General features: G+C 45.7%; 2 protein-coding genes across 7 annotated transcripts in view; both read left to right on the top strand.

The window, feature by feature from the left end:
• The first annotated feature begins 2,107 nt into the window (after positions 1 to 2,107).
• Positions 2,108 to 16,004, top strand: LOC101066125 (enhancer of polycomb homolog 1-like). Of its 4 annotated transcripts, XM_011608133.2 has the most exons (16): positions 2,118 to 2,169; positions 2,297 to 2,382; positions 3,069 to 3,175; positions 7,929 to 8,088; positions 8,375 to 8,520; positions 8,625 to 8,831; positions 8,915 to 9,063; positions 9,533 to 9,686; positions 10,508 to 10,666; positions 10,846 to 10,935; positions 11,081 to 11,229; positions 11,301 to 11,719; positions 13,475 to 13,626; positions 13,717 to 13,858; positions 13,980 to 14,391; positions 14,501 to 16,004. In XM_011608133.2, the coding sequence occupies exons 4-16, from the start codon at positions 7,989 to 7,991 to the stop codon at positions 14,571 to 14,573; spliced, it is 2,352 nt and encodes a 783-aa protein (XP_011606435.2). In that variant the 5' UTR covers positions 2,118 to 2,169; positions 2,297 to 2,382; positions 3,069 to 3,175; positions 7,929 to 7,988; the 3' UTR covers positions 14,574 to 16,004. The 4 variants fall into 4 exon arrangements, with proteins under 4 accessions (XP_029699054.1, XP_011606435.2, XP_011606436.2 ...); XM_029843194.1 differs by having other exon boundaries at positions 2,108 to 2,382; XM_011608134.2 differs by lacking the exon at positions 3,069 to 3,175 and having other exon boundaries at positions 2,120 to 2,169.
• Positions 16,005 to 16,237: 233 nt separating this feature from the next.
• LOC101066353 (collagen alpha-1(XVIII) chain-like) overlaps positions 16,238 to 25,723 on the top strand; it is a 51,336-nt gene continuing 41,850 nt past the window's right edge. For 2 of the 3 annotated variants that reach the window (XM_029843192.1, XM_029843193.1), the window contains exon 1: positions 16,238 to 16,365. The gene's annotated coding sequence lies outside the window, so the exon portion shown is untranslated. The remainder of the gene's footprint in view (positions 16,366 to 25,723) is intronic. The other variant, XM_029843191.1, reaches the window with a different exon arrangement.

Below are 25,723 nucleotides of genomic sequence, written 5' to 3'. Positions count from 1 at the left end.
ACTCGGTTGTGTAATTTGGGTCTCGGGGGGGGCAAAACTAGGGTGAGATGAGTAAAATTCCTCATTTCATGTTGCAATCCCAGGCGAGCCGGTTTGGGTTTATTGTATTTGCACGGGGCTTCACTGCCCTCTAGATGAGAACAGGAGAATGTGCCACCCCGATGGAAACGGCGCAGCTTCACTGTTTGCATTTCACAAGTCAGTAAGCACAGATTATTGTGAGCACTTTTGGGATTTGTTATTTAAACCCCGCATGCTAGCTCTGCAGGAACAACCGTGCCAGGCACTCTTCCACTCCGCCATTGTGAGCGCGGAAAAACAAAAGCTTTTTCATATCTAAATGGATGTCGTGGGGTTTTCAATGCCTGCAGATGGCTGCAGATGACCTCAGAGGTAAGCAAAAACAATATTAATCACAGTCCTCCTGCACTGCTGAAGAATCAGGGCAGGTGCGCCTGCATCTTTCCCAGATGGGGGAGGAGGATTATATACTAGTGCTCCACCAGTATATAGTCATTAGGAGTCCATATGCTTCTACGATGCTGCCTTCCCTTTCAGGGGCGTGCGATCATAAAAAACAAATGTGCAAACATCACAGCATCAGTTTAAGCAGCACGGCCAGATGCTGTGCAGCAAGAGTTATGCCAAGAGGTAGGGGGAGGGAAGCGACCCGGAAGCTCCTGGTACAGTCAGCATTTATTATGGAAGGTGTGCCATTGCTGCTTCAATAAAATGCACTTTTGTGGTGCATAGGACACTCTTAAAGATTCATCTCTGCATTGAGAGATCTTAAAGCAGCGATGACTAATCTTGTTTTGATTTATCTATGAAGAGAGATATTTTAAGATAAGATCTTTAGAAAGAATATGCCGGGCCCAGAAACCGCTACAATCGAATTTCAGATGGCTCACATTATTTCCTTTAATCTGGGGTTCTCTCTCTAATTCCAAATTTTTTTTCAGTTTTAATCACGTAATTATTTCTTTGAGTTGGCTAGCGTTGCATTATTAGTAGTGTTGTTGCTGCTGTTCACGTCGGCAACGTTATTTATTATTATTATTATGATTATTATTTTTGTTATTCTTATTCAAGATTCAAGATGTACTTTATTCATGCCTGTAGGAAAATTGAATTGTAGTAGCAGCCTAAAAATGGATTAATATAACTGAAGTGTAGGAAATTGTATTTACAAAGTATAGAAATAGAATAAATAAATACAAATAAGATTAGAACGTTATAAGCATAAGCATATATAAAATATAGAATAAAATAGAAATAAAATTACAACATAAACATTAAACAATTATTGTTATTGAATGGTTTGGACCTGAGCTGATGCATAAGTCTGGTCAAGAGAGCTCAGCTCTGACAGAGAGGGATGAATTATACAGTTTGATGGCAGACGGCAGGAAGGACTTCCTGTACCGTTCCTTCGAGCAGCGAGGCTGCAGGAGTCTGCTGCTGAAGCTGCTTCTCAGTTTGTCCACTGTGTTATGGAGGGGGTGGGAGGGACTGTCCATGATTGTCCGCAGTTTCAACACCATCCTGTCCCAGACCCTGCCTTTTTAATGAGTTTGTTAAGTCTGTTGGCATCCTTAGCTTTAATGCCTGCTCCCCAGCACACCACAGCAAAGAAGATGGTGCTAGCCATGACATGTGGAGCATCCTGCTGCAAACACTGAAGGACCTGAGTCTCCTGAGGAAGTAGAGTCTGCTCATGGCCTTCCTGTAGACAGCATCGGTGTTTGTGGACCACTCCAGTTTATTGTCAAATTATTATTATTATAAATTATTATTATTATTATTATAAGTTATTATTATTATTATTGTTGTTGTTGTTACTGCTATTATTGTTGTTGTTATTATTACTGCTATTATTGTTGTTATTATGATTACTATTACTATTGTTGTTATTCCTGTTGTTATTATTACAGTTGTTATTATTCCTGTTGTTGTTGTTCCTGTTATTATTACAGTTGTTATTATTCCTGTTATTATTGTTGTTGTTGTTGTTGTGATCCTCGGTGGTGGAGGGGGCAGTGAGCGCGTGCTCCTCAGGGCTCTCCACAGGTGATTGGTGGCAGTCACCCTCCAATCACAATTCGCCTCCAAAGTGGTTCGGTGGTCACTTTGGATCTTTTCTGTCGAACTATCACCGGCGAACTTTGTGTAAGATCCGTGCCGACGACCTGTATCTGTCCCGCCGAGCTCTGCTTCCCAGCGACGCGTCTCTGTGGGTCGGACACACTTTTGGCGACAGAATAATTCCAAACGTTTTTTTTCCTCTTTTCCTCAGAGGAATCCCGAGGGCTGCTAAGTTAGCGTTAGCATGACAAACCCAAGCGCTGCCATCATCCTCCCTTGCGGCTTTCCTCACAACAGGTAACTTCCAAATCCCTCTTGTGCTAATTTTCCTCCGCGTTCTCTGTGCGGGGGTTTCGACAGTGGCGCATGTCGAGTGCGGAGAAGCTGGCCGTTGATGAGGGGAGGTGAAACCGCGGACAGTCTGTTCGCAAAGGGTTAGCTGGCTGGTAAATGGCGCAGGGCCAGTTTAGCTTAGCTAAGCTAGCGTTAGCCTGAGCTAGCCTCGGTGTCGCTGTGCAGGCACAGCTGTAGTTGATGTTTGGGCTCCAGACAAAGAGTAAACCGATTTAAATCATTGTTGGGCTCGGTTTCACGGGAGTCCATACTTTTGATGAAGGCGCCTCCATTTGTTAATTCGAGCGAAGTCTTCGTGGTTCTGTCTGTTACCCTTTATATTCTTTCCTTATATGGGTTTGCAGAAACGGGCACTTTGTTGCTACAAAACTTGCACCCAACAGAAGCCCCTTCGGTATTTGAGAGCTAACGAGCTTGGATGTGCTGCAGATGTGGGGTTTTTTTTAATCCTTTGTACGCTGTTCGGAACATCTGGAACGATTACCAACCAAAATCTGGCACAAAAGATGGTCAAATATGCTGTCACGTTGTTGCGAAGAAATTAATATTATCCATGTTTTCCTTCTAAATAAATGAGATTACTAGTGGATATATTCTGATTGTCTGGATATTCTATGTCTGCTTCACAGATCTCCATTATGGACTACAAATGTCAGTGTATGGCTTCCAAATGGATAATAATGAGGATCTCAGTCTGCAGACATCTGTGTCTTGAGGAATTCTCTCATCACTGCAGGTTAAATCTTTTTTTTTTTTTTTTAAATCTTTTCCTTGCGATTTAGACATGATCAATAATTTATTGGCAATATCAGTGCCTGTGTATTTCAGAGTTCCTTATGAAATGGTTCCCATCCAGTTGCTATTGCAGAGCCTCACCATTAATATTTTAGCATATATTGGGTGATATTTATTTGCATTTACTTTAAAAGGCGTTCAGTTAGTTGCATAGTGTTCAAAACAATGTCAGATCCAACTTACTTAACAGTTTTTGATATGAAGATAATTTTGATTGATTGGAGACCTTTATTATTGTCGTAATGTGACCTCCACATGGTGGCGATATTTGCACTTTGATTTGAGGTTCGGCAACAGCAGCAGTGATGACAATAACACAATATTGTGTGCATATTATTTATGGCTACATTTGTGTTTAACGCGTGTCTCCATCTCAACTCTGAACGTTTGTGTTCGGGTTGAAACCCGCCAAGTTTCCATTTGGTCTTTGTCCCAAAATGGCCCCGCTAGTTCTTGTCTTCAGTTGAAATCATTTGCACCACGGCCGCAGCATCTCGGGGCGTGCATCGGGGGGGTGAGAGCATCCCGACCCTGGAGGCATCGCGTCCCTCCAGCCGCATCCAGCCCCCTCCATCGCTGCACTTTTTCCGCCCTCCCTTCCTTTTCTCGTACCCCACGGGCCTCGGAAGCGCGCACGCGTGCGAAGCTGCGTGGGAATGGCTGTTTGTTTGATCGAGGGGGTTGGGCCGCTTGGAGTGAGCCGAGAGCTGCATGAGTTTGTAATGTCCGCCATGTTGGCCATGGCGTATTGAACCGGGGAGGAACAGCGGAGCCTAGCAATTGAGATACCGAGATAGAGCGACTGAGACCCGGGGCCCGCCCGGCTCTGTTCGCCCTGCTACGGACCTAGGCGTACCCTCAATCGACCGGCTGACTCCTACTGTACAGTTTCATCCATGAGATCTCGGGGCAGAACTGCTGTTATCCCTAGCAGATCGAATAGATTTATGCTGCCGCTTTTAATATAAAAATGAGTAAATTGTCGTTTCGGGCGCGGGCGCTGGATGCTAGTAAGCCTCTGCCCGTCTTCCGCTGCGAGGATTTGCCTGACCTGCATGAATATGCCTCGATCAACCGAGCAGTGCCACAGATGCCGACTGGGATGGAGAAAGAGGAGGAATCGGTATGTTTTTTTCATTGGTGACCGATTTCGGTGGATCGTTTCGGCTGTGTTTTCTTAGCGGGTAGCGCCGCTAAGTTGCCTGCGCAAGCTTGTGCAAAATGGCCGCCATGTCTGCTCATTCGCGCAGACGACGGATCTCGGTGGAGATCGAATATTGCGGTAACATTCAACCGCTGATGTCGCTGTAAAGTCTCCATGGTTTGGGGTTTTGTTCGTAAAGCGGGTTGTGTCCATCAAATTTGGCTCAGGACGCGGTCGAAAGCACAAAGAAGTCACGTGACTTTTATGCGCTCCACCATTTTGTTGACTTTTCTCTCTGGCGAAGGCCTCATGCGCCGCGCAGTACCCGCGAGTCGCCGCCAGGGGGAGACACGGCGCCCCTCGCCGCTAGTGTTGCTTGTTGACAGCTCCGGTTCCGCCATGTGCTCCGCACGCTGCACACGCCGGGAGGGAAATAAAAGCTACACACATGCACCGCGTTCTCCTCCATTAAGAGGAGCCGGCTTTCATCGTGTTTGCTAAAAAGTATTGTAAAAAAAAAAAAAAGCTGATGTTTTCTTGCAAGACTACACATTTGCTGTCAACGTTTGACTATTGTCTAAATGTCGCCTTTGTAATGCCCTACCTCCATCATTAATCTCTTTTTGCTCTGTGTTTTACCAGATATCTATTTTCTTAATAAATGTCTAAAATATCGGCAATTAAACCTGAACCATCTAATTAGACGCATTTGTAGTCTCATTGGAAGATACTTGCTGCTTGAAGCTTTTTTTCTGCTCAAATCACAATTTATTTGTTTCTCCACGTTCGTTGGTTACGGTTACCACCTCACAGAGGAAGCGTTGCTTCGCCTCTCTTAATTTGTGTCTCATTACGGTGTTGAAACCGTCTTCAGTTAAAGAGTCACAGAGACAAACCGACACGATCAAAACAAAGCTAAAGGCACTCGCCACAAAGTCAGCAAAAATCCTGGCAGCCCCCACCAACTGTACGCATCCACACAGCAGAATTACATAACCAAGTGCTCGGAGAGATAAAGAGGACAGTTTTACTACAAGGCTGTGCTTGGCGTAGCTCCCTGACCCACATCCGCTCCAGCAACAATGAATGGTTGCAGTTTTCATCCGAGTGGCCACATGCTGCCCGAAGTGTCATCCTGTGGGGTTTGTGAAAAGAAAACCCAGAAAGAAGACTCTTGTATCTATGTTTCTGTCTCAGTTCCTCACACAACTCTTAAAACGTAATAGCAATTTTGCAGCTTTCAATTCGCATTTCTGTAAAAGCAAAAGAAGACAGCCGTGTACTGGTAACTGCTTCTGCGTTCAGGCTCAATTTGGCGACGTGGTTTGGACAGAAAATGAGTGTAAATGAATGTGAACTTGAATTTGAAGGGTTCAAGCAATGTTAGACTGGTGCAATCACAGTAATCTCTAGAGAAATACAGTCAGTGCAGTTTGAACCTCACGTTAACATGTGAATTCATTCAATATTCTGGGCTTCGCTGCCAGTTTTTCATTGCATGTTTTAATGCATCCATCACAGCTACATGAAAGAGGAACGCCTTTTGAAGGCTGCAAGGTTGTTGCTGTGGCAACTTTCACTTGACTCATAGTTCGCGAGGGAACATTTAATAAAAGGAATGTGAGATGTTGTAAATAGATTTTTTTCCCACCTTTCTTTCATTTGTCTTCAGAGTGAAGCTTCCAGGCCTAGAACATTTTAAATGGTCAAAAAGTGGTTGTAATTGGCCACTAACAAACCATTTCTAGGGTGAATGGTTGTATAATTAAAAAATCACTGCCTGTTTATAATTGTGATGTCTTTATGTTCCCATTATAGATTGCTGAGAAATAATTATTTCAGGTTTTAGGGTTGAAGTCCAAGTTTATTGTCATCTAACATGGTTTGTTAAAGATGGTGAACTCCAAACATCCACTATTTCAACAATGTTTTGAATATTCCTCATTAAAAGTAGTTTCTCCCACAATAAGACTGTTTTCCACCCATTTCCTTTTTTTTTTTATTTTCCAAAGCTCTTCATCCCAATCAGCTGTACCACAGGGGGAATCCCAGGCTGTGAGTAGTATTTGTGGATCACAGCTGCTAGAGATCAGGAGATCATGGGGTGTGTTGCCTGCTGGCATTATCCAAGCTGATGTGCTCGTCGTGGGTGACAGACGGGGCCGTGCACGACGTTGTGTAATAGGCTTGTTTCTTGGTTCCCATAGTTTGAGGTGTACCATCTCAGACTTTCTTGTGCAGGGGTGTTTCTTTTCTAGATGAAGGCCTGAAGAACATTTTATCTGTATTTTCCAGAAAATCTCCAACGAGTTGCTTCCACATCTGCTGTAGAGAGTTGGAGGCAGTTATGAGCGGCGACGGAGGCAGATTTTCTGCCATCCTCCCTCTATATTCTGGCCACATCCTTTATTTCTCTGATTTTTCACGAGTCAACGTGCCAGTCAGCGTTGGACACAGGCGGCAAAATTCTGCTCCATTCCTAGTCTGTAATGCTTCACTTCTTTAGATCTCACGGCATTCAGAGCAGACATCAAGAGATCCAACGAGACACTTGAGATGTTTTGACAGCGCTGACGTTCTTCCCGTGCTTGAGTTTTTTTGAATACTGTCAAACAATTCTAAAAGTACTGTCCTCCTGAGTTCTTGGTAGAAATTTTCCTCATTTTACTGCTTTCTGCAAGATACATATACGCGTGGTGAACAAGCAAAGGCTTGTTTTATATCCAGGTTGAACACGTTGCCTGCAATAGAAATGGCGGTCAGAACGGAGCAATTCCAACTCACTTGGTTACAATAATCAGCTGCCAGTACAGGTTGGTCTGTGCTTTCGGACTGGTCTTAGAGAGGATATACCACAGTGGTCCAACTTACTGGGGCAGATGGTTCAGATTTGGACACATGCTGTGTTCTTTTATGCCAGTTCGCAGCTCTGAAGTGGTTCTGCTCGTCTGCGCGGGGACGAACATGAAAAACTCCCACACAACTTTGCCGAGAATGTGCTGGTTTTTTTTTTTTAGTTCTGCAATCAGCGCCCCTGACATGTTACTGCCACCATTGATGCATTTGTTTTTCAACCACTGACCCATATTTTAGCATTTCACGAGAATTTGTGGCAGTGTTAAATGTGTAAACTGAGTGGGAGCCATGCTGAAATACTTGCCTGGGTGAGTTGGATTGGATTGGCCATCTGTTGCATCAACCACTGAGAGCAGCACTGAAGACCGAGCATGCTTTTGTAATAAACTGCAATTTAGAGGATGTATTCTGTTATACTCTTCTAAAAAAGAATATGACAAATTTGATACAAACAATAGCTTTTCTTCAGGTTTACAATATTATAGTCCTATAGTGTGTACTAAAATCCATCAGATGTACACACAGCCTGCAATATCAGTTGCTTTTATTCATTATTAGTATTTATTTCCCTCTAGTTACTTTCCATTTAATTTTATATATATATATATTTATGCATGAAAATAAAGAGAATCTATGAAAAAACATGTCCACGGGATGCTGCAGCCAGTTTCTCATAAAACTCTGTCTCTTTTAGGAGCACCATCTCCAGCGGGCCATCTCGGCACAGCAGGTATATGGCGAGAAGAGGGAAAACATGGTTATTCCTGTCCCTGAAGCGGAGAGCAACATCACGTACTACGAGTCGCTCTACCCCGGGGAGTTCAAGATGCCAAAGCAGCTTATTCACATACAGCGTAAGTAGCCAGTTGCTTGCTGCAGGATTATCCTTACAGCTGTGTAAGTGCTCTGCTTGCACTCTTGAGATGTTTTGGTGCCATTTTTAAGGCTCCGTGTGTGAATGAATGGGTGGGTTCAGATGGTTTTCAGAGCAAATACCAATATTGTGTGAAGTGTTGACTGACTTTATCCATACTACCTTCATTTTTAGTGCATGCACAGCTCATGATGGCTATTCTATGTGCACTCCTGGTCCTGATGGTGCATTTGAATGGTTCTCTAACTGTGTTCTACATCTTACAGCTTTCAGTCTGGATACAGAACTGCCAGACTACGACTTGAATTCAGAGGACGAGACGTTTGTGAATAAGCTGAAGAAGAAAATGGAAATCACAGCACTGCAGTTTGAAGAAATGATAGACCGGCTGGAGAAAGGCAGCGGAAAACAGGTATTTGCACCGGCTTATACACACCTGTATTGCCTGTATGGTGGAAAAGAAGCAAAGCAAGTTATTTTTATTCTAATGGGGGGGGTAATTTCTTTTCTTCACAGCTCGTTAGTCTCCAGGAGGCCAAGCTGCTCCTGAAGGAGGATGATGAGCTGATCAAGGAAGTATTTGATTACTGGAGCCGCAAAAGGAAAATCTTCAAAAGTAGCCTCCTCATCCCAGTTGTCAAACAGGAAAAAAGGGATGGCTCAAGCACCAGCGACCCCTATGTGGCCTTCCGTCGACGGACAGAGAAGATGCAGACGAGGAAGGTAAGCGTCTGCTGCTTGAGAAACTCTCGGATGCTCTTTCTGAAACGTCTCGGCTTGTCTGACTTGCCACTTTCTACTTTCAGAATCGAAAGAATGACGAGGTGTCATATGAGAAGATGCTGAAGCTACGCAGAGACCTTAGCCGAGCTGTCACCATCCTGGAGATGATCAAGAGGAGGGAGAAGAGCAAGCGGGAGCTGCTCCATCTCACACTAGAGATCGTAGAGAAGAGGTAAGAAAGGGTGTTGGTTCGCCCTTTCTGGTCACGCTACGTCATGACTTGGACAGTCAATTTAAACATGAAATCAGAATGGAATGAATTTTCTCTGGAAGGAGCTGTCATTCTTAGCTTAAAGTGGACCCTTTGCGTCAAAATACATTTGATTTGGAGTGGCATTTCAATTTCCTCGTTAGCCCAGTTTGGTTTCCTCCTGTGTTCGCTCACTACTGCTTCCCACTCTGGGCTTTTCTATTCCCAGTAGATTGCATCTCCATTTATGCCGTTATAGAGTGACCCAGGCTGGAGCCTCAGTGTAAAGGTTGAGTCAATTGGTGCAGGCTTTGAGTGAAAATATTTGCTTTTACAAGAGGATGGCATAAACTTTGAATGAGTAGTGTTGTCACCGGCATCTGATTTGTGAATTCAGTTTAAATGATAGGAATTGACACCTGGTCATCAGCGTCTGCCTCTTTCCCACCAGGAATGCAATGCCAGACTACGGCAGTGAGGTGATCGCAGAAGCACTCGCACAGCGAGCGCTGGTGAAACCCGTCTACACCTTCCCCATCATTCCCCTGTCCAACAGCAACCAGTACAGACACCAGGACCATTTGGATTTTAAGGACTACAAAAAAGTAAGTCTCTGCTCTGTGGCTCACGTCCTTCCAATAACTCCAGCAACAGTTTTGTGGGTGTTGAATTGGAACGTCTGCACTACTATTCAGAAACGTTTATTGACCCGACATTTGTCCTTCGCCTGAGTCAATTCTGACAGTAACGGCCGGTGAAAGAAACTGCTTAGCGCATTAATCATTTATTTCATATTGCACACTAGCACAAATTAGATCTTGATTCGTTAACAGGGACTCTGTGTGGGTTTATGGGTTTTTTTTAATGGGGGGGAGAAAGCGGGCTCACCTCTGTATCAGTTGATGCAGGTATTTCATTGTAAATCGCTTGTTAGAAAATAACATTTTATGCTTTTAATGAAGGTCCCGAATGCTTCATTATTGTTGCCCCCTCCGCACCTGAACAGACAATTATTCTCCATTTTTCCACCCACTCCCCCCCGCCTGCCTCGCACCCATGACCTAACCTTCTCTACTTATATTGAGTCTTCTCAACAGAGCCCCTGACTCTGCTTTGTCTGCCATGTCTAACGACGGAATAGGATCTGACTAATCCCGGTAGAGTTGGAGTCTGTTCAGGCAGGGAGGGGTCAGCACACTGGGGATGGAGGGGGTTAGTAGTGGCACGGGTTGGATTGAGGAGGAGGGGGTTGTGGCCATCTGGCACGCGCCTCCATCTGCATATCAATGCTTCCTGCGCACTGTTGTTACACAGACGGAGCCTCCACACAGCTCACCAACAGAGTCGTAGCTTTGCTTGTTGGAATGCATGTCGGATGCAGACTGCAGTGTAAACATGACTTTTGTTTGTCCTACCTCCTTCGCAGCCAGAGAAGACGGAAGCAATACGAACAAAACGGAAATATGAAAAGAAACCCAAAATTCCCCCACTGTCAGCACCTCAGCACTCAGGTCCCTCTATTTTCAGTCTCAAGGACCTCAATCAGTATGACTTTCCAAGCTCGGATGAAGAGCCTCTCTCCCAGGTAATTTAGTTAGCATTAAATTGGCGTTTCTTTCCCTTCTTTTTAATAATTGAATTTGATTTTGGTGACTGCACGCTCCCAGCCAATATCATGATCGGCTATAATATACTGGTTGTATCGGGTGTTTGATGTGGACTCCAGTGATATTCATTAGCTAATGCAATTTCATAATTTTATAGATTCATTCAGGTTCTTCAGAGACAGAGGAGGAGAATGACCCAGATGGCTGCTATGCTTTCAGGAGAAAGGCTGGCTGTCAGTACTACGCTGTAAGTGCCCTCCTGTGACCCTCTGCTGTTTCTATTTATAGTGCCAGCAGCAGGCTGGATGTTCTTGCTGTTACTGTCTTGTGCTCTGTTGTCACACAGCGTCCTTCCGCTTTGTTTTTTAATGTCTACACTTCTTCATCCTCAGTCACGCCAAGACCAGAATGGCAACTGGCCATGGATGGCGCCGTCAGACGGCGGACTCGGTGACGTGCGATTCCGGTACTGCCTGACATCCCTGAATGTACCACGACGTTGCATAGGCTTGGCACGGCGCCGCGTGGGCAGAGGGGGCAGGTGGGCTCACTCTATCTGGTTAGTGTAGGTCACCCGAGACTTTATGGTCACAACATTTGCTGCTGTTTCAGGATCTTGCTGGACAGAGCACACGCAGACGTGCACAGCATCTGTCAGGGCCTAAACTCTGACCCGGCGCCTGCACCACTATCCTCGCCAACGCCAAGCGCTGTGCTCCATGGCCCCAACACCAGTACCTCAGAAACCAATACCTCGGACCCAACCACGTGTTCAAACCATTCGCCCTTATCGCCCCGGTCACCACCTTCAAAGCCACCTTTGGACTTCAGCCAGATTCTTTTGAACATTAAATCTTGCCGCTGGAGGCACTTCAGACCACGAACGCTATCGCATCACCCGTTTGGTGAAGGTGGCTTGTCTCTCAGAGGATTTAGGGATTTTAGCCGAACCGTGTCAGGACTACACCAGACCTCGTCTGGAGGCACAAACACGTCGACTCGCACTGGCCCAGCCCCCACCCCTGTCCACGGTGAGTCAACGGATTCCCTTTCATTGTTCCTTTAGATTGAACGTCAGTTCTGTCTTGCTTGGGCAGTTTTTGCAGACTAAAGTTTTCAGTGATTAGTTTGAGTCTCACTGGCCACTTTATTAGGTGTGCCGTGTTGGAAACATTCCTCAGAGGTTCTGGTCCATATTGACATTGATGGCATCACGCAGGTGCTGCAGATTTGTCAGGTGACTGCGGAGGTCATGGGAGTTCAGTGAACTCATTGTCATCTTCCAGAAGCCAGTTTGAGAACAGAGCTTTGTGAGATTGTATTATCCTGCTAGAAGTACCCATCAGAAGATGGTTACAGCGTCTTCATAAAGGGAAGGACATGCTCCGCAGCAATGCTCAAGGACGCCGCTCCATTTGAACTATGCTCAGTTTGTTCTAACGTGTGCCAAGAAAGTTCCTCCCGCAACATTATGATACATGACAGGTTGGATCCAGGAGTTCTCGTTGTTTTCTCCAAACTGTGACCTTAGCATCTGAGTGTTGCAGCTGAAATTGAGACTTGTCCCAGGCAACATTCATCCTGTCTCCTATTGTCCAATGTGGGTGAGCCTGTGTGAATTGTAGCCTCACTTTCCTCACTGGGCTGACAGTTTAATGCTAGTGTAGCCCGTCTTCGTCAAGGTTGGGCGCGTTCCGCTTTCACGGATGCTATTCTGCATTCCTTGGTTGGAACCAGTGGTTACTTGACTTCATGTCCTCTTTGGATCATTTGAACCGGTCTGCCCATTCTCTGGATACCTGCATATCTTTCTCCATAAACCCTAGAGATGGTCTTGTGTGAACAACCCACTAGTGCCGCCTGGCACCAACAACCAAAGTCACTTAACTCCCCTTCCTTCCCCATTCTGGACTTCAGTGAGGTGTCTTGACCACGTCCACCTGCCTGAATGTATTGAGTTGCAGCCACGCGTTGGCTGATTAACTATTTGCATCAACAACCAATTGTACACTTGATTGTTTTATTTTGCTGCAGTTTCAGTATATGTGTATTTACGTGCACAATGGTTCTAAAACAACACAAGGCAGAAAATATCCCAGTTCACCAAACAAAAGTGTTGAGTCCAGCAACGTCCCACACACAAGTAATTAACTGACTTTGCTGTCTCTCAATGCTGAACAAATTCAGCGCCGAACCCTAATCAACAGGCTCAACATCACCAGAGTTTGTTGCTCTTTATGGGATGTATGACACTTGATGAAGGTTGCTTTTTGTTTTGCCTGAAATCTGGTTGCAGGTAGATTACAGCAACTTTGTTGATATCAAAGCGTTTTAATAGTGCAAAAGCATTTATCAGCAGTTAGGAAGAGTTTGGTATGAATAGGTGATTTAGCTGTGTAGAAGGGAGATAATCGTTAAAATGTATTTAATACTGGCCTCAGACTAGATTAGGGCTGCCGCTATCACAAGTCCAGCGGATATGAACTCTCCAGATGATTGACGGTCGTGTTTGGTCGGGTTTTAAAGCCTCATCTGTTCGTTGAACTGTCTTTCCGTCTACCGACATTCCAGAAGTGATGGATGGAGCAAAATTGTGTGCTTGTTACTGAAGCTTTACAAGCTGATAATTGACTGCTGGTGGTTTTATGACTTTAGGTTTCTCATTGAGTTCACAAATCATTGTTTTATCATTTGACAAATGGTTTAAATCAACTTTTAGAGGTGAATAGATACCTCTGTTGCTAATATGCATTTGCTCCATTTTTACCTGCTCTCCTTTTGTCCAGTGCTCACCGCGGAGCAGTACCAGCAGCACCAGGAGCAGTTGGTCCTCATGCAGAAACAGCTGGAGCAGAGTCAGTTCCAAGCCAACAATCCCACAACAACCATCAAGACCACCATCCCAACCACCACCAACAACACCCCCACCACCACACAGGTTAGTATTGATGAGGCAACACCTGAGTTGGCTGTAAAAACTGATACATCATGAAAAGAGACAGCATTTATTTTTTTGTTTTGTGTCCAGGCGCTTGTGTCCAAGACGTTGGACCAGGCCAGCGCACAGTTTGCTGCTTCAGCCCTCGTCACCACAGACCAGTTGCTGGCCTTCAAGTCCAAAGAGGACCTGGTGGTAACCAGTGGACTGAACGGGGTCCTGACAGGTGCCGGTCAGTGGGTTTTATTAGACCATTAATGGCTTCCAGCTCTGATTATACGCAGCTCATTTAAATGTCGCATATGTAAACAGGTACTAATGTTTAATTGAGAGGAAATCTTTAATCCCCTCAGGTGCTTATAAAGGCCATCACCTGCCCACCACCACCAACCTTCACCAGGTCAATCAGACGACACACACCACCACCTCTGCGGTCCCGGCCTTCCTCCAGCCTTCCCCCAACTCCACCTCCCCTTCGCCTGCAACTGTCGTGCCCTCTTCGCTCTCCTCCACACCCAGCGCTCACTCGGCAGCGGCGCTGGGAATCCTGGGATGTGGCACCACCAACAACTCCACTTCCTCCAGCACTCAGGTCCTCATTGGAAACAACATCTGCCTGAGCGTGCCCACGGCCACCAGCCTGGCCGGACGCCACATCCCTCGCACCCTCGGCAACGTGCCATCCTCTGCCTTAAAGCTGTCCGCTACCGCCAACCTCCAGATGCCCAAAGTCTCCGGAGCCTCAAGTGTGGACCTGGGTTCCAGGTGAGGATTCCTGATAGCATGGATTTTAAGCTAAGACGGAAGATTTCTATCGGCTATTTAAAGACTGATGAGACTCGATTTAAAACTGATGTCCTCTCCGACCCCGCAGAGATAACCGTGACGAAGACAAGCCAGCGCTCAACAGTATAGCAGACAACACAGTGGCCATGGAGGTGACGTAGTGGCACAGAGACGGGGAGGGGGCCGCTCTCCAGGTGCTGTGCGATGTAGCATCGAGAACACGGAAGGAACAGCAGAACTCTTGGCAGAACGACGATTCTCATCTCTCATCCTTTTTAAAAAAAAAAAAAAAAAAAACTTTTTAATATCGTAACATAAAAGATATATCTGTAAATTATAAATATGGCAAATCAGTATCTGTACATTAACTACATATTTGTAACAGCCCTTGTATATATATTACTTGAATACAGAATTGTCCATTTGTGATGTTTTGCACTTGGGAGACAAAGGAAAAGAAAAAAAACTGAAGCCAAGTAACTTGTGGCGAGTGTGAGATGCGGGAGTTGTATAGAAAAGAGTTTTATCACACATGCATGGTGCGGAGCCTGCTGTTTTTATCTATTTATTGTGCGGTGTTTACAGTTTATTTTTGTTTTTTTATTATTTTTTTTTTATTTGTACACTGTACCTTTGTTGGTTCCTGTGCTGTAGTAAATGTTAGGTAGCTACGGACTCCTGGGTAATTTTGTATATCGTGAGCACACAGCAGGCCCCAAACCACCCCACCTATGTTTATTTTGGGTCCCTGTGCTTCTTTTTATGGATCATGTGATCATCAGCGGTGACGTTACACCCAGAAGGTGGAAGAGGGGGTCGGTTCGTGGGGGTGGGGGAGGAGCTCCTCTTTCTGGGAACTCCCCAACATCATTGTTCCAAAACACAAGTAACAAAACAGGGATGAAGTCTGTCCCCAGAAGCCTGTGCTGCTTCTGATTAAAGCACTATATATTTTGTGATGTTCTATGATTTTGATAAATATCGATGCTGCTTTTGTATTTTCGAGGGGTGGGGGGGGTTCCTTTGTTTTCATGCAACCAGTCGCTCCCCTCTCTTTTATATTTGTTTTATCACTTTTTTTGTACAAAGCAGAAATTCAGTTATTTTTGTATTTTCTTTTCTTGTGGTAAACCTGATTGTATCCGTTTCTTCTGTTTTTTCCTCTTTACTTGTGCATAGGTGATAAGGGAGGTGAAAGGGCAGTCTTTGCTGTATGTGTTTCATCATTCCATTTTATTTTTTTAAGAGCGCTAATAAGGGGGTTGGGGCTATTGACCCCTTGGTTCTCTAATTTTTTTTATTTAAATTTTATTTCTTTGAGAAAGAATCTGCAGATGGCTGCAAGGCCAAAAACCACAAGTATTGGGTGCCTTCCTTTGGGGAATTAATTGTACTTTCTTCTGTGAAGAGTTAGGCACAAAGGCAGCATTACTTAGTAGTGCTTCTCGTCTTTGTCAGAATCTGAACGCCCAGTCCAATGGCAGGATATATCCTTGAGGTTTACTTGTCCCCCCTGGAGGCTGAAAAGAAAAGAAAAAAATGTGACGAGCTCTCACTAAAACAGACAATAAAGCCCAGGGCATTAAATGTGACCGGCTCGGCTGTGTTTAATGTGTCCGTGTTTTCAATATGTGAGAAGATTCATGGTAAAATATTATCTTATTCGTTTTAAGAGTCTTAATGAGCTGAAAGGGGTCGTCAACCCAGTCCTACATGGCCTTAATCCAGCCGGGATTTCTTTCCAACAGGGCTCTGCTGACGTAGAGGAACCGGCTGGGATGCCACGTGCGAGCTGGTAGGACAGAAAACCCGGGCTGGATCGCGGAATTGGTGGGACTGGATTAACGATCGCTAATGCTAATAACGAACCCGGAAGGCGATGCTGAAAGCGATTTGGGTTTTAAATGACTCCTGAGTTCGGCAAAGTTCCAGAACCCACGGAACACCTGTCAGGTGAGGAGATAATGGCTCAAGGTTTGGATGTACAGTTCACACACGCGCGCACGCACACACATACACACACACACAGCGCCTAAACCGGATGTTTACGATAGGAGAATATTTAACACCTGAAACAAACTAATACCTCGGCTTCACGGGCCTACGTAGCTTAAATAATAAAGAATGGAAACGTATAAATGTATGGTTATATCAGCCACAGAGCCGCGATATATTTTTCTTTATTTTTTTTAAATACTTTTTATAAGAGTCACAGAAGCAAAGTTAGAACCAAGTAAACGTGTTAAGCTTTAACATGTCCCCAAGACAACACGTTACTTTTTAGCCCGGAGGAAGTGTTGAAAAGTTGTCTTTTAACCGCTCTACAGTGGTTGAAAATTAACCTTCAAGGCCCCTGACTGCATAAACTTAAGATTCAGATTTACATCAAATTCTATTTTCCCAAGTTTCACTTTTCATGTTTCTGCCCATATTGTGATAAGATGGTTGACGAGCAAGTGTTGTAGTATCTGATAGGCTGGGGAAATAACCCTACTTTTAAAAAAATAGATTTTTCATTTATTAGCATGATAACATTACTGTAAAAAAAAAAAAACAGGAGAAAAAAAGACCATTTTCAGGGTTTGCGTAGGAGTATTGACTTGGCAGGGTCTGGTTATTTCCTGGAGTTTTCGTGTCAGTGTGAAGATGCCAGCCAAGAAAGAGGCAGACAGTGAGAACAACTATTCTCAGCGTGTTCATTTATCCACTGCACAGCAGGACGGCGGCGCCGAACATGCCTCCGGCACGATGAACCAAGCCATCAGACGCCAGCGGAGCTGTGTAGATGTTATTACCCCAACAGAGAGCTGTCAGATTTAATTGTAGATTATTAATGCCGCTGAAGAGAGCTCGAGCAAAAACTGTCGTGGTACACAATCCGTAATCTTAACACACTCCCTCATTAGTGCAGACAACTGATTTTATGGAAATTTGCAAATGTTTTGCATGCAAAATGACCCTCTGGGGTATTAAAGTGGTCCCGTATGGATGGAGCCACACAGTAAAACCCAGTCACTGGAAACCAGCCTTTACTTTTACACTGTTTGGCATCTGGGGTATCTGTTAGAACAGATACCCCAGATTGCGACATCATGGTGCCGAAACCCCGGTGCAGCTGTTGGCCACTGCTGGATCGGATATCGCGGAGAGGGTTGGAAAGCACGTTGATTGGTCAGGCTTGTTGAGGCTGCTCATGCTTTCTGCCTTCCTCGCAGTCTCAGACAGCAGGTGTGAGTCTGGTCCTCGCAGCTCAGGTGGCGGCAGTGGCCTCTTTCTATGAAAGGGGCCTCCTGGTCCCAAGTGATCCAGAGCAGGAAATGACACACAGCGCAGATTTAACATGTCATTTTAACAAGTTTGAGTGTGGGCCTGCTACAGGACACTGTCCCTAGGGATCCACCCTGACAACTCAAGTGACAGAGTTCGGCTTTTATGTCTTTAGTTTCTTCATCCGTGTTAGCTAATATCAACCCAGAAAAGTTCCCAACAAGGACAGTCAGCGGCATTTGCAACAGAATGGTCCACACTGTTAAGATCAGACCCAGCTAACGACTTTGGGTACATATTAACCCGTTTTAAACCGGTCAAATCCGAGACGCGGCAGAATGAACATGAACGATGACCTCTTTGCAGCCAGTTTATTGCTTCGTTACCTCCAGTCATCAATTAACACATCCCTCGTTTGTCCCTCGCCCTCTCGTGCCTTGTGTTTCATCTCGCCTTCCCCACCTCACCTGCTTGACTAAATGAAGAAACTCTATGTAGAAATACTGTGGCATTTCTGACGCCGCAAAGGTCGCGGACAGAAATTAAAAGTCAATTTCTATTTTTTTTCCTCCAGTGTTCAGCAGAAAAAAGACCTGCCGGGGGGGGAAAAAAAGCTACCATAAATTACTCCCCACCCTTCCCTGCGCCCCCCAGCCAGCAGCACACAAAGGGCCACAATCACTGCACCATTCAACTCTCCTGAAGTCTGCATTAGCCCCTCTATATAATTGCAGAGGCAACATGCTAATATTACCCCTCAGGCACAATTCTGGTTTCCGTGTTTGGGCTGGAGTGCCAGAAATAAGGCTGCCGCTAGCAGGTAAAAACGTTCTGAGAACAAGGAAATCCAAACTGGAATGGGAACTTTGAGGAGCCTGTGATTGTTAACAAGTGACGGATATTTGGAGGATCTTCAGCAGTATCTTAAGGGAATACTGTGAATCTTATTGTTTCACCTTCTTCTACACAATGGGCGAAGGCAGGGTCCACTCCTGAATGAGTCGCCGGTTCATCGCCCCGTATGAGCAATTACGGGTTCGGTACCTTGCTCAAGGGCCCCTCAGCAGCGCTCCGCAGGTGTTCTGGCACCAGCAGACTGAGCTCCCACCGCCCACCTGGTTTGTTGTTCCATGGATTATTATCCGGATTAGTGTTGGATTCAGCGTCCATCTTGGATACGTTTACAAAGCTTTGTATTTGGAAGAATCCCGCTTCCTTCGACCTCCGCCGTGCGTGTCGGCGGTCGCCGCGCTCGAACGCAACCTGCCGAGTTGCAATACTAGCCGCTTCCACTTTCCGTGCCCTTTGCTGACCTCCCTTCGACCCTTTGACCTTACGTACTGCAGCGAGGGACCCCTGCGTTCCACACAGGAATCAAACCCACATTCCCGTTCCTCCGCATTCCTCCGACCTCCCGAAGAACAACAATGGAGCAATCTGGCGGGGGGTCACATTGAGTCTGTGATAAGGAAAGCGTGACATCATCGATTCAGCGAGGACCCCTCCCTCCCCCTTTCTTTGGTTTTCCCCATTCCCAGGTCTTCCATACTGCCGTGCTGGCCACCTGCCTGAGTTGAAAGGTCCTTATCGACCATGTTGGCACCAGGAGAACCTTCTCTCAGTGCTCCCAGGATGGTGTTCCATCCACAGCTGCTTGAAAAGCAGGAGGCAGAGTGGTGTTTTTTTTTTAACAAGCTTCCACACTATCAGTTTGTTGTTATGGGCAACACGGGAGCCTGATAATTGAAATTCAGCATTGGTGGCTTGGAGGGATGTCGCCATCAAATATGCAGAGATGTTTGGCTGAGGGTTACGATTCCAGGTGTGGATGGAAACTTGCAGCCACTTTGGTGAAAGAGTGACTTTGGAAGTGTTGGTAAATATCAACAAATGAATAATGATCTGAAGGCGAGTTGGGTTTTTAGGGTAAGTAGACGTGTTGGAATCTGGTGAGAGCTGCTCCCACTGGAGTTTTAGAAAAGGCAATTTGTGTGCTGTCAGACACGGCGGCGAGTGAAGTGACCTTTCAATCATTCCTCCGGGGACGGCGAAGGAGGCGGAGCCTCGCATTTGAAAAAATAAAAAAAAATAATGGAAAAACGTCTGCCTGGATTTTGTTGCTATGGCAGCAAGGTCCCACAATGACGGCGTGTCAACAATGAGAAGAGAATGAGAAATAGATTGCGGCTGGTCACTGGTGAGGAGGGAGAGAGGGAGGAGGGGATTCGTGATGCCGAGAGTGACGGCCTCTTCCTACACAGTTCAGGTTAACGTTGGGGTCGTCCAGACGGGCTTTCGCCGACGTGACGCGCCAGTTGCCGTCAGCCGTTCGTGGCAAACGACCTTCCCGCTGATGACTCGTCCCTAAACTCTGACGCGGGGCCTGAATTCCACCACGAGGAAGAGCCAAGAGCGTGGAGCGAACGAGCTGGCCGACAGTCTGGAGTTTCCCCCCGGGTTCAGCGGACGCAGCGCGGCCTCGGGAATCTGCCATTTTGATCCTTCCATTAAACTCCTGATCACCTCCGCTTTCAACCGGTTATGCGTTGCGACCCAGCAGAGGTTGAATATGATGACCCCCACCTCCCGGAGCCGTAAATAGCTTTAACGACGGCTTGTCCGCCGTTATCAGGCCTTGTTTGTTTGCAGAGCTGAAGGTCAGCATTTAAATATCAATTATATTCAGCAGACTTTCTCGCTGCACATAATGGATCGCGCATCGATTCGCCGATGGCGACGTGTCAGCGTCTCCGAGGGAGGGGCAAAAAGGTTTGTGCGTTTCCATGGCGATGTGGTACTTTTGGCAGAGCAGAGTTCGGATGCGTTCGGCGCGGTTGTTGCGGGTGGAGGCGACGAGTTGAGGATGCTGGGGGGGGGGGGGGGGGGGGAGGGGGGAGGGTAGGGGGAAGCCTGCGACATGAAGTGAATGTGGAGAGGCCGAGCAGAAAGATGGAGGAGTGTGGAGAGACACTCGGAAGAGCCACAAGTGCCCCACTGTTCCCAGGCAGCAGCACCTGCCTCACCACCTCCTTCCTCTTCATTACCCGGCAACAGAGCCCCTCTTAAGGTCCGTGCATGGGTAATTCAAGGGGAGGGGGGGGGTCGGTTGCATAGCTGCGTGCATACATGTGTAGGAGGGTGCGTGCGTTGGACCACAAAGGTTATTTCCTCTTTACGCGCACAAAGCTGCCAGATAAGCTGAACCAGACGACCTGCTTCACTGAATAATTCTATTCTCTCAGAGCGTTGCTGCTAATTTGCTGTTGACACGTTATGGAGCGGGTCACTGACCACCCAGGAAGCGTCTCTTGTGAAGACCGTGGCCTGGCGGCGTCGGGTTGTGGAGCCGCGGCTCCTCCGACAGCCATCAGGCTGTAGTAGTTACAGCAGCATTTAGCATTCCTGCTAGCGCGCTCACTGTTTCATTCATGAGCACATGCTTTCAGAAACAGCAGCGGCTTTTAATTTGTTGTAGTCACCCCCCTCCCCCCACCCCACTGCCCCCACCCCATCCTCTCCTGACCTCTGTGCTCATATTGCACAACAAAATGTGACCTTGTACGATTCCAGCTGTGAGCGCTTCAGTGGAACGCCTCCTTCCCTGCTCCCCATTCTGGTGGCAGCTCAAACCTCAGTTTTGCTGTCGAATGCCCCCATTGTCGCTCCAAAATCAATGTGGGGAGGCAGAATCCGAATTTCTCAAAAGCAATTTGCCACAAGGGCGACTCCCGCAGTCAGTGGTCAATCAATGACAAGCTGAGGTGCTGCCTCCCCCCTGATGGGCCTAATTAGTCCTTTGATTATGTTTTTAGCACATTGCTTTTCGTATTTAGCTCCAAGAGCAGGACTTTTCATTCGATGTTGGTTACGTTGCCATTTTTCCCAGTTTTGTGACTGGTTTGTGCCGCACCGCCCGGGCTCGGCGCCCTTTTAAAACCCGCTAATGATTCGAAGGGTGTGAATCTCTTTTTCGCCCGCGCCCACATCGTTCGGCACATCTCCCGTATTAGCGCGACCTGCGTCCTGAACGGCGCCCACTCGCCGCTCTTTCCTCTTTGTGCTACTTTGAAAAGGTTGTTCAGAAATCTGAAAATGTGAATTTGCCTAAAATGACGGGAACTGGCTTTGTCACCGAGGCGAGCGTGGGCTGGAGCGCCAAGGTCGCCAGCAGAGCCGCCGCCGCCGCCGCCGCTAACGGCGTTCTGTCCCTAACAGTCAGAACATTGATCCCATTTAGCTGCCTCTCCAGCTTTAAAATGTCAGCTTTCTGATTGATCATACAGTGTAAATATATATTGGCCCCGGGCTTAAACTTATACGTTCTTTGCTTTTGTGTTGCTGCCACATTTTAGTTTGAAATCTCGCCTTTTTATGCCGCTCATTCCACATTTGGGATATTTGGAACTTGGTCTCTGTATAGCACCAGCTAGCACCATGCAAACACACACATCCCCCTGTTAATGAGAAGGAAGATGCTACCAGCTGGTGTAAAGCACACACACACACACACACACACACACACACACACACACACATGCTCGCCTAATCCCCTGTTCGATTAGTCACCCCTCCAAATCCTATTCATTCAACTTCCTATTCAGCGCTGTAGAGCCTCTCGTCTTTGTTCTACATCTCAATAGTTTGCAGCTTCGGTCTCAGCGTGACATATAATTCAGCTGCACTCATTCTCTGCGCTGCAATAACAACAATTAACTAATTAAAGAAAATCTGACATCAAGTCCAGAAAGCTTCTGCCTTTCAACTCTGCTTCCCACTGAGGTGCGATGGCCTCTCCCTGCAGAAGCTGGTTTAAGGCCAGTTTCTTGTAAAGGTTGAGGAGGTTTTCTGGGGGGGAACTCGCCAGTTCCTCCTCCCGGCAAAAAGAAACGCTGCGTTTAAATCTGTCCCTGTGGATCCAGTACGGGAGCCTGCGTTTAGACTGGAACTAACGGGAATATAATCTGACTCCGTCGCTTACGCTTGCTAATTAAGACCTTTAATCTGTCACTAACTGAAGCGTAACCGAATCACTTTGTATTATTGATAGGAGTTAATAAACATCCACATATAAATATAGACATTAATTGCATCTGCACTGGCTTTAAATGCTATATTTATAAAATGATTGAAGTACTGAATTGCAGGGGGATTAAAAATGATTTAGCTCATGCTATATGAGTGTTAGCTGGGGTACATTAACAGACCTGAGGATAAAGGGGAAAACACTAACGCAACGGACAATTTAGATGATTTTTTTTTGCAGAAGAGGGTCTCGCTAATTAACAACCTAACAGCAAATGTGTCTTTATAAATGTTCTAATCTCAGGATGAATGCGGTGTTCACAACCGCTTAACGTTAATCTTGGGCCACCGTATGCTCTCTGCATTAAGGCTAATCAGGCACTGAGGACCAATGGGAGGCCTCCGCTCAACAAGCCTGAGGCTGAACTCTGGTGACCTTTGAGCGTTGCCATTCATACCTGTGAGTCACAGTCAACTCATGTACATTTTCGTTTAAAAAACACGTTTAGTCTGAGTAAAAAAGAAATGTTTGCAGCTGTTTACAGATCAGAGTTTTAAATGTCTTGTTCTTTTACATTATATTATTACATTATAATTTATTTTTCCCGTGTTTAAAGGCGGAGTTGTAGCGTCACCATGTGGCCAAAGATGGGGATGCACTCAGAGTTCAGCCACAGAAAGAAAATTAAATCAGGGTCTTTTTAATGTTTCTTTAATAGTTAAATTGAAAGTAACTTGAAAATGTTTTAGTCATTTAAGACCATCAAAATCTGTCTCTTGTAAAAACAAGAATATGAATATATATATAATATAATAATGAAAAATGAAACCCCATGGATTATTAGTCCTGCATACTGATCCTTAATTATTTAACCTATACTGAAATATATACCTATACATAGATGTACATGTTGCTTTTATGCCCTGGAGCGTCGTAACAATTTAATTTTCTTTATTTCAAAGGTTATGTGGCACAACAGCTTTTAAGTCTTTAGTTGACACATGTATTTTCATGTGATGGTGCTTTCTAGAGAAGCTCCTCAGGCTCCTTGGTCCCTCTTTTGTTTTGGATCTCTGTTTACAGCCAGTAGAGGGAGATGCAGTTTCACAGATTACAACCTCAACTAACTGGATTTCTCTCTGTGACTTTCCATCAATCTCAGGTTGCTTCATCAAACTGTCTTCCTTGGTCTCTTCATCCATTCTTCTTCTCGTTCTGACTCATCACCCCCTTCCTTCTCCCCCCTACACTTGCATTCATCACCAGTTTATCGGATAACTCATCTCATCAGCCCAGCTCTCCATCATCCTCTCAGTCTCTCCATCTCCTCCATTTATCCATTCCCGTGATGTTCCATCTCTGCAACCGAAGCTTTTTCTCTGTCTTCTCACCAGGCGGTGACTCATCTGTGTGTCTCCTAGGCTGTTTACCCCCATCCTTCAGCTGTGGAAATGTTGGGGGGGGATTTATTAGCACATGTTGGGGCGTGGGAATGGCTGATGTGCAGAAGATCAGTGCCATGTGAACAGTCTGGCAGGCAGAGGACATTTACAGATGGGTGAGGATTGATGCCAGTTGTTTTTATTGATTTGCAAAAGAATCCCCTACCTCTATAAAATGGTGGAGAGCGTTTCCACTTGAAACCCCTGTGGTCAATGAGACACAGTTCTGTTACTCTGCATGTTTGTCCTGGTACATATATATACATATATCCAGAACTATGCTGCCCTCTTGCGGCGATATTGGATATTTCACCCAAATCGAACGGAACGTTCAGCAGCTGCTGAAAGGTCGAAAAGGTTTTTTTCAGCTGTCTATAAACCTCTGTGATGCTCTAGTTTAACACATTTGATTTTCTGGATATTATGGGTTCATTTTAATGTAATGTGAGTCATTTTCAGTTATACCAGAATTTCCCATTTCAATCTGTGAGCCAGTGGCTACATTTCCATGCATTTAGGAATGAAAATGAGCCATTATTCCTTAGGTATGTCTTACCGTTCTTTCTCACGCTGGCTTTGTCACTGATGACCAACACCAGATGAGTATTGTCAGGGTAACACTGACCTCACAGAGCAGTGATCAGCACCCAAGGACACTTAACCCACATCTCCCAGCACACATCTGTTTCCATTTCCTTTTTCAGTTTGAACTGGTTTCAGAGATGTTTTTTCAGATAAATTCTGTTCTCAAGAGTTAATTTGTATGGCTCTATGTGACCCACAGAGTTCCTTGTAAAAATGATCATCTCTGCAGCAGATGTAGATGAATAGAGACACAGCCCAGCCACAGCAGGTGGAAACCCCTGAATTTTGTTCTTTGGGCTCCCAGTGCAGATCCTTGCGTGCATTTCCAGCCTCCCCTGGTGATTCACAACAGTCCAGGTGAATAGCATCAGCAGAACAGGAAGGAGACAAGTGTTCTCACACAGGAAGTCACCAAAACCTTAGGAAGGAAGGACGTAAAGATCGAAATGACAGGATGACAAAGTCTAACAAATGGGAAAACGTTCAGACCAAACAGACTCTTGACGTGATGGAACAGCCCAGTCAGGTTGGATTGCCTCCAATTCCCACCTCTGGTCCTTTGCAACGTCTGCTTGATTGACAGAAATCGTGAAACCTGCCATTTTAGTCTCACAGAGTTTGAGTTAAGTTTATCCTTACAATTCGTCATCGGGAGAAACGTTTGGGATCTTCAAGTCCAAAACAAGTTTTTATATTCTGAGCCTGCTACGGTAATTTTGTGGTCGTAAAAGCTGTTGCGTCACTACAAACTGGGAGATGAGGGTGCAGCTTCATGTGGGTGCCAGAGACAAAAAAAAAATGTCCCGCAAAGACACAGAATTTGCAGAAACGTGTCCAAGATGTGAAGCCAGACGTCCACCTCCGGTCAGTCAGCACTTCAGACTGGACTCATTTGTAATGTGTGTCTGTATCATAGCAACAGTGGAAAACCCCTCTAAACAAAGGCAGCGACCTTCCTGTGATTTTAAGGAGAAAAAAAGTGTTTTGTTTCCCA

The sequence above is a fragment of the Takifugu rubripes genome, chromosome 10 (assembly GCF_901000725.2).
Source record: "Takifugu rubripes chromosome 10, fTakRub1.2, whole genome shotgun sequence".
Classification (NCBI taxonomy): Eukaryota; Metazoa; Chordata; class Actinopteri; order Tetraodontiformes; family Tetraodontidae; genus Takifugu; species Takifugu rubripes.
Note: the sequence above shows the minus strand (reverse complement) of the source record. Positions and strands in the feature narration are given on the sequence as shown.

Excerpts from the sequence above, each read along its gene's own strand:
- LOC101066125 (XM_003968177.3), top strand. The coding sequence starts at position 4,205 with ATGAGTAAATTGTCGTTTCGGGCGCGGGCGCTGGATGCTAGTAAGCCT. Across the intron at positions 4,358-7,928 it reads TGGAGAAAGAGGAGGAATCG|GAGCACCATCTCCAGCGGGC; the intron begins GTATGTTTTTTT and ends TGTCTCTTTTAG. Across the intron at positions 9,687-10,507 it reads ATTTTAAGGACTACAAAAAA|CCAGAGAAGACGGAAGCAAT; the intron begins GTAAGTCTCTGC and ends CCTCCTTCGCAG.